The sequence below is a fragment of the Crotalus tigris genome, unplaced genomic scaffold (assembly GCF_016545835.1).
Source record: "Crotalus tigris isolate CLP2741 ecotype Arizona unplaced genomic scaffold, ASM1654583v1 scf7180000024307.1902530, whole genome shotgun sequence".
Classification (NCBI taxonomy): Eukaryota; Metazoa; Chordata; class Lepidosauria; order Squamata; family Viperidae; genus Crotalus; species Crotalus tigris.
Genome location: NW_024100479.1, coordinates 121,289 through 130,000, shown reverse-complemented (window position 1 = coordinate 130,000; position 8,712 = coordinate 121,289). Strand labels below are relative to the sequence as shown.

General features: G+C 44.4%; 1 protein-coding gene across 1 annotated transcript in view; it reads right to left on the bottom strand.

Moving 5' to 3' along the window:
* LMO4 (LIM domain only 4) overlaps window positions 1-8,321 on the bottom strand; it is a 15,846-nt gene extending 7,525 nt beyond the window's left edge. The window contains exons 1-2 of the mRNA XM_039324715.1: window positions 7,556-8,321; window positions 4,731-4,969 (exon numbers count right to left, since the gene is read on the bottom strand). Of these exons, the coding sequence (XP_039180649.1) occupies window positions 4,731-4,966 (236 nt within the window). The 5' untranslated portion in view covers window positions 4,967-4,969; window positions 7,556-8,321. The remainder of the gene's footprint in view (window positions 1-4,730; window positions 4,970-7,555) is intronic.
* Between the last annotated feature and the right edge of the window lie 391 nt (window positions 8,322-8,712).

Genomic DNA, 8,712 nt, shown 5'->3' with positions numbered 1-8,712 from the left:
TAAACTAAGCAGATTTTAATCACCGAAGTCGAACGATAATCCTAAAAAACTACCTGCTCATTTATACACTCCATGCATAAAGCCTCATCCTAGAACAATTTGTCATTTTTGTCAAAGAACATCTGCAACTGATAATTATAATTAAAGATGTTCTGCAGATATTTAATATGTAGATTTGGGCTACTAAAAATAAAGTGTTCAGGCTACCTACAATTTTTTTTTAAAAAAACCCTGCAAATTGAGGAGGTTTTTTTTTTTTACAAAAAGAATTGCTTTTGTAAGCTAGCGGCTTACTGGATAGTTTTAGAGGAATTTTATTTCCTACCCCAGTAGAAAGATAATGACTGTTAACTACCTTCTTGGCTGAAAAGTTATTTTTACATGGTTTCTATGAGAAAGAAAAGTTAATTAGCTAATCAAGGAGACTGTCCAGGACAGTATTTAATTTAAAAGGCTGGAGGCTTTAGATACTAAATTAGGAAGCTATCAGTCTCAGAATGGACTTTAATGGCCTCTCTCTTTTTTTTTTCTTTAACTCCAGCAATGGGGGAGGAGAGATACCCCAGGTCAGGCTAATTAAAGCCAGGGGACTTTTTAATTGCAATGACAGAAGTGGTTTCAGTTTCCTCTCTTTGGATCCTGGAGTCTAAGGAGGTTGTTAATATTTCAACGTTTGGACAACAAAATCAATCACCAACATTGCAAAGTTGCATATATGGATGAAAGATTCTACAAAAGAGCCACCTCAGCGTTAACCCCCCTTCTCTTCCCGCCACCCTCCACATGGGTGCTGGGACCGTAAAGCATGGCAGGTAGGAATGAGGTGCAAACAAGTGGATGAGATCAAGCAGCCTAGTTCTAGCTCAGGCTATTCAAAAAGGCAGTCACATGCTTTTCAACTAAATCACATAAACGAACACACACAAAAATGGATTTTGAGAATTGCAGAAAATTCAAGTACCTCGGTGCTGATAGCTCATGCCCTTCTTTGCCCCTTGCCGGGAAAGGAGCAGCAGGACAACCACTCCCCAAAAGTTCTCCTCAGAAAGACATACAAAGCTATGGGGTCATTGCTTTTCCAACTGCATCCAAATTCTGCCCTCCATGTGTTGTATGGAACAAAGGTTACTTAGAAAATGATGCCTGGAGCCAAACTGATTAAAGGTACTTCAGCATAACTATAGTCCCAGCACTTTAAAAGCACCAAAAGCTACAGATACGGAAAAAGGGGAGGAAAGAAAGAAGATGTGCAAGTATTGCATTGGGGGGAGGAGGGGGAGAAGAGGGGAGGAAAAAAAATCAGCCAAATTACGCTTGGTTAATTCAGAGTAACAGATCTGCCCCCAAGTGAATTGGAGGCCTTGAATTAATTCTGTTATGACAAATCAAGATAAACGTTCCCCCTAAATTGCATGCGATTTAATTAATTTTTGAGATCCTGGATTTTTTTTTTTCCAAGCTAATAGTTCACATGCTCCTGTGCTGTCATTGTGCTTGAGTGGGCAGACTTCAAAGTGATATTAAATAACCAACTATTAGATTTACCTAGCACGTCCTATTGGAAAAATGCCATTTAATTACCTAGCCTGTTCAATTAAAGGGACAGCATTCCCTGAATATAGCAGCTTGCTGTTGATTACCAGAAAAATGAACTCGCTGCCTGGCGGCTCCTTGCTTTTCCTCCCCTACTCAAATAGCTCATACTGCGGACAACCATGTGAATGGCAATGAGCAACGAGAAGAAAATAGAGTATCTTTTGCCTGTTGAAATAGGGATCGAGTGCCTGCCCTGGCACGTCAAATACTCCATGGGCCTTAGCAGGGTGGCTGGGTGGGAGAAGCTGAATAGTCCATTCCATGCAAGACAAAACCATTTGATCTGAACCTTAATTAAAGCAAAAGAAAAAAAAATGGGGGGAGGGGGGAAAGGCACCCTTTTCCCACTTACACCCGTTCCAAGCAACAGATTCCAAACAGGACATATTAAACTATATTAAAGAACCCTGGATGTAGAGATGGGCGCTAAAAGCACTAGCCCTTTAAGAAAAGTCTATTTTGCTTCTCCACCATCACACTTTTCAAATCCACCCTAGCCAATTCTCTCTCTTGCTCTCTCCAAGGCCAATTTTGTTAATTAAATGTTTTGTTTGCGACACCACTCTCATTCATTTCGGACACGTCATTCCAGGCAGATCTAAGCCAGGGATGAGATCTCATTAGATAAAACCTATCAGAAACAAGAGAAAATGGAGGAGACATTAATTAAAGCTCTTAATTGTACAGATTCACTGCCACACTGCTGCTGCTGCTCTGCTGCTTTATCTAGAATCTCATGACTGGGAGGGCTGCCCATTACCCCCTCCTTTCTAGTCTCCCCCTCCTTGGTTTACTTAGAGTACTATGGTTGCAAGTTAAGGAGCCAGAAAAAAAAGTCAATGGACGTCCATCCCCTTTACACATGCACACACGCATCCTTAGCTGCCAATGCAATCTGCAGCTGTTTTGAGCCCAGTTTTGAAAAACTACAGTTCAAAGTCACTGCAAAAGCCCCTTGATTAAAAAAAAAAGGAGGGGGGGGAAGCAAATCTACTCCTATCACAGTCTTAAAGCAGTCGCAGGCTTTCATTTCAGAACTGAATAATCAATTCTCCTCTCAGCTTTATAATGAAAGCATCCCACTGTAACTCTAATTAAAATCATAGTTGGAATTTCTGCACATAGCCCATTGGACAAAATAGGACTTTGGAGGACTGGTCTTCTAGCACCTCTTGTTATCCCTTCCTCTATTAAAACCATACCCAACAGATCAAATGTTGATGAAATGGTTGCATCCCATTTCTTGGCAGACTAGAATTTCCACTTACTTGTTTTGGATACCAAAGGAAAATCTGGTCTTTTTATATATCTAGATTTGTCTATGGAATAGATTTCATTTTACCTGGCAAACTACTTGGTTCTACAGAAAAGTCAGGTTGATGGAATAAAACCAGTTCAAATTTACCATTTGATAAAGACCACTGTTTTAACAAACCAATACCACACCTGCAGTATATTTTGACCAGATTAAAAAACCTGAAGGACAGATTCCAATAAACTGGTCTGAACTTGCCTTAGGGATACAGTAGGGAACTTCTTTTTAATTAGTAGTGATCATACGAGGTTGGTTTGACGGTTTTAGTAGAAAGAGACGAAATCTGTACTGTTCATTGAATCTGAACAGTAGTGTCAATTTTTCCACTTCAAACAAACCCCTTTCTCTAACCGTTCTGCTCTATTTAATTAGAATTATGTCTCGCTTATATAGTTGCTTCAGACAGGGATCAAGAATACATCTGAGCAAGCTTGCACAAACTTGTGCTTTACCATTTATTCTAAAAATCTAGATGCTTAGCAAAATTAATATTGGAAGCTGCCTAAAATCTTTTAATGACTTTTTTTTCCTGCGTTCTATTTAGCTGGCTGAAGGTGCCTGCAGAAAAAAAAAGGATATACAATAAATTACAAGCAAGCAAAAACCTCTCTGGTGCATTATTCTCAGATATCGGTACAGGAGAGCCAAAATTCAGCACAGTGCTACACCTTGTAGTAGTGCGCCTTGTAGTACTATACAGGTACTACAGTCCAATAGGAATTCTACCAGTAAAGTGTTTAAAATATTTATAGCCAAACACTAACATCTGAGGCAGGAGTATAAAGGAAATATTCAACCATGGAACTGGTTGTTTCACCCTTAAGACACTTCTATAAATGCAATCTATAAAGTACAAAAGTAAAGACTACTGAGGCAACACCCCATATGCCTTTTTTTAAAAAACATTCTTTCCGTGCCAAAATGGGATGGTGTGTGTGTGTGTGTGTGTGTGTGTGTGTGAGAGAGAGAGAGAGAGAGAGAGAGAGAGAGAGAGAGAGAGAGAGAGAGAGAGAGAAGCTGTTTAATTACTGGCTGCTGAACTAGAACACCCCCTCTACGCATTCATGTGCATCAGTCTATCAAGCCATTTACTCAAATTAAAAGTGTAATCCTTCAAAATGCCTCCTTTCAAATTAGTTTAAAAGAGCTCAAGTTTACCTGAAAAGATCCAGTAGGTACCTGGCCTCTTAAAGTTCTTCCTTAATTGCATCAAAAACTAGTTTGCATTAGGACAAACAAAACTGATGTTGAAAGAGTGAGATGAGTGCTTTATGTAACTAGAGATATTTCACTGTTTATTCGTCTACATCCAGTATTCCCGAGCCACTGAAAAATAAGCCCTCTAGCAATATGAACGTAAACATTACTAATGGGCTACAATTTGGGGTGTGTGTCACCACATCAACAGCTGATCAACACTTTTACAACATACGTACAAAAAACTCATCGTTCTAAACACCTTTTATTGAAAATACCACAGTAAATCATTACTTTATCCGTTCACAATCTCAGCTAGCTCTATCCTTGCTTTTTCTGTTTGTTTAAGGTGGCAAAGAAACCCAATTTTACTTGTGCAAGATAGGTTTTAGCAGCTGTGAGCTGGAATTCTTAAAAAGTTCAGGAGCACCTCGAAAGTTAATTTATTCACATATCTCTCCCAACTTTTCTATTGTTATCCGGGGAAAGACATGCCCTTATAAAATCAGGCTTCTAGTTCTAAACTGCTACCTACAGATGGGGTTATTTCCACCTCAAGCTTTCCTTCATATCTGCGCCCCTTCTTCAAAGAACCAAACTACTTTCCCTCTGCCCAACTCACCTGATATAGTCGTTTCTGCACAGGATCATGCCACTCTTCGTGTAACAGGATGTACCAATTTCTCCCAGCTGGGCTTGGCAGCAGGAGCACTTCAGGCACCGACTATGCCAATAGCTATCCATGGCATAGAGCAAGAAGCGATCAGCAATCTTTCCCCCGCAGCCTGCACATCTTTTCCATGAGAGGGAGCCACTGGTGACAGGGGGGGGTTGCGAGCTGCTGCCTGGGTTCACCATGGTCTGGATGGGGGGGGGGGGAAAGGAAAGAAGGAAGGAAGGAAGGAAGGAAGAAAGAAAGGAAGGAAGGGGAAGAGAAGAGCGGGTTAATTTTCAGCAAACAGCCCTGTGCAATTTGCCTGCTTAATGCAGCACTTCCTAAAGGGAGAGAGAAGAGAGAAAGATGGGGAACAGCCACTTGTTTACTTTTCAAAGTCTTTGTTCTGGGTTAATTAGCCGCCTCCCTTCCAAGTTGGCTAGTGGTGCCCAGTGACAGTTTTAGCTTGCAATGCTCCTGTCAAACTTAGAGTGACCCCCGCTTTGTTTGTTGCCAAGAAAGTACACACACCTGGAGTCACACAGTCTGCTTGGCCCTCCCAGATATAAATGGCTGGGGCCCACATCACTAAAATTGGAAGGGCAGAAAAACTAGTCAGAAGGGCACCAATTACACTTCTTGCGAAGCACAGTTGTAGTATTTCTCACGTTTAGAAGAGTTCAGGAAATTGTTTAGTTCTAGGTAGGAAAGTAATCTTTTGGAAAAAAAAAATACTAAAAAGTTGTGAAACCGGTTTTTCAAGGTCTCCTTTTTCATGCCATTGTTATTTGCAGGGGCTCCCAACCATGATTGTCCTAATGTATTTGTTCTAAAAAAGATCAAATGAAGGGGAGCCCCACCTCCTGAAAAAAATAATGGATCACTAAACTTTAAGAAGCCTGTTAACTTCCTATACAAACACAATCTACCTTTGTTTTGCTAATCTGCCCTTGATCAGCAATTTAGATGCTAAATGCTGTTGCCCTAAAAAAAAAGTTTTGTGGTAATAGCAGAGGTATAGATTATTCAAGTGTGCCCCACTAGGAAACAGCTAAGCACAGCTGTTTGTAAAATTGCTGTTTTTGTTTAAAGATTGTGTACACACACTCACAAAGAGATGTGTTTGTTGCTTTCTAATAAACACTTCTAAAAGCAGGGCAATGGAGAGATTAATAATAGAACCAATTCATAAAGCTTATTCCAAACAGATTAATTTGCTCCAGCAGCCAAAATAGGAGTGCCCCTTCTGTCATTTCTGTAATAAAATATCAAGTTGTTTACTGCCAATTTAGCAGCACATTTTGCCTTTGTCCTTCCTAAGCGCACTTTCTCAACCTAAGGCATCTATTTATTTAATAAGACCCCCCTTTCCCAAGGGAAAAACAGTGCAAACTTTCCTCGCCACTTGCTTAACTTCATTTCAACAGCAGCTTCAGGTTCCTTAAAATAGGCCATTAAAAAAAGAATAAAACAAACAGGATTTCCTTCAAAATAACTCCTGATCATATGTTTCAGATGACCACACAATAAACCAGACTGAGAACTGCACCAATTAAGACTGTAACTAAAAACCCCAAGACTTGGGAAAGAGAACCACTCTAAAAGCCATTAGCATTGCATTTCTCTGAATGCACCATATACCTTTATGTAAATTGATTTCTGATGCATTTAACTCACGGAATGGCCTTTTGTTACTACTTCCAGCAATATGAATCTGCATTTCTTACTTTTATTTAAAACAAACAGATTTCAAATTATATAAAGCGTATTGAGATCGTCTGTAGGCAGACAAACACAAACCCACTGATTTGCTCTTCCCTGCCCCCCCCCAATCTGCTTTGAAAGGTAAATATTATATATAAATGAAAGAAGAGTCCAGTAACCCCATTAAGCTAAAGCTCTTAAGGACAGGCAATACCTTAATGCTGATTAAATCTAAAAGAGGCCAAATCAAGAGGACTGACCAGAAAGTGACTCCCTGATAACTAAGGACAGGTCCTCCTCAAGTTTCATTTGGAATTGGAGGGGTGACAGAGAAAGAGAAGAAAAGCTTTTAAGTTAAATAGGCTTACTCTGGTAATTACACAGCTAAGCAATTTAGGTCCCGGAACAGAGGCAATGAAACAAAAAGAGAGAGAGAGAAAGATTGAGAAAGAGAGAGAGAGAGCTGGCAGCTAGAGGCAAAACACACCCTCCCTTCTTTTAACAACGTCTCTTGTGATTTTAATGGAGACCGAGGGAGGAACGAACGTAGAGCTTTGCAATTTGTTGTACAAAATCGGGGATGCTTAATTCACGGCTTGGTTTTAATTAGGTTGATTCATCAAGATTTCTCGCGAACAAAAAAGGAGGGAGAAGAAGAGAGAGGGAGAACACACACACACACACACACACACACACACAACAGCTCACTTTAGAGTCTCCCTCCCCCCGGCAACCTGCCACTGTTTCAAAATAATGTGACTACAAAGAAAGTGGGGTGACGGTCCTCTCCTCCCAGCTTCGGGACTCACAGGCGGATTTCGGGCAAAGGGGAAGCGAGGCGCGCGCGGGGCAAAGCGCTTCCCCCCCCCCCACCACCGCCGCTACGGGGCAGCCCCGCCACCGCTCAGCTGGCAAGGACTGGCAGGCAAGCAGCCCTCGGCGGGTCCCGAGCAGAAAAGGCTGGCGATGACTTCCAGTTCCGGATCGGGATGGGGAGGAGGCGAAGCAGGGTTGGGAAAGGGGCCCGATTGGGAACCGGTCCAAATAACAGCCCGGCCCCAGAAAGAGGCGCCCCCCCCCGGTCTTACCTGTTTTCCCTCTATGGTGCAAGAGGCCGTGGATAACGTGGCGGAGGCGTCGGGAGAGCCCTCGGGAGACGGAAAGGTTTTCTCGCCCGAGAAAGGGGTCTCTTTCGCCTGCTTCTTGGAAAAGCCACTCCCGAAGCTTGGGTTGGGCGAGCGCGGGGTCCTCAGCTCGGGAGAATCCCCAGCCCCAATGCTAAGAGCAGCGGAGAGAGGTAGAAGATAAAAGAGGCAAATGTCCGGGAAAAGGCTGCTTCAGCCCTGCGTTCTTCTCTTCCTTCCTTCCTTCCTTCCTTCCTTCCTTCGACCGCCGAGGCTTCCCCCTCGAAGGGAGCACAAGAAGAGCTTATTCGCGGCTGCCGGGCTGCCAAAAGCGAGCGCGGGCGCCTTCGACGTCGCCGCCGCCGCCTGCTGCAATCGCTGGGTTAAGTTTTGGCAGAGGTGGCCGCACTTCGGAGCGCGCGCGCGCCTCGCTCTTTCCCCCACGGCCCCTTTTCCGCCGCCGACACCTCTTCCTCCTCCAGCCCTGCGGGAGCTCCGGCGGCTTGCCAAAAAGCGGCTCTTCGATGCCCACCAACTACGGTCCTGGGGCGGAGGAAAGGAGCCGGAGCGCAAGAGAGGAGACAACCGCTGCGGCTGCTGTTGCTTCTCCTGCTGCTGCTGCTCCGCCGAGCAGGAGCCGCGGAGGTGTTGGCGGCGGCGGCAGGACGTGCAGGGAGGCCCCTCTCGCTAGCGCCCTCGCAGCTTCTCTGCGCCGCTCTTGCCCATGTGTTACTGACAGAGCAAAATCCCAACTGCTCGCGGCTCGGCCCCTCGCGTCACGGCGCCTCGGCCAATCCGCCCGCAGCTTGTTCAGGCGGAATAATAAAACCTGCCAATCGCGAAGAAGACAAAGGAATGTCTTTGGGAAGGGACGGGAGGGGGTGTGGGGAGGCCGCGGGGGCGCAGGGAAGGCGGAGAGGAGACGGGGCTTCGTTAAGTCAGCTTCGAAGCACCGCCGCGGCAGAAGCCTGGGCAGGCGAGAGAGGGTGGCGCCGTCCGGGCCGCTCCGTCCCTTTCCGCTCTTTCCTTGGGACCGGACACCTTCTCCGCCTCATTGATTAGAGCGCAGGAAGGGGAAGGGCGGGGGGCTGCGTGGTCCTCCCGTCGGGGTCTCCACCCAC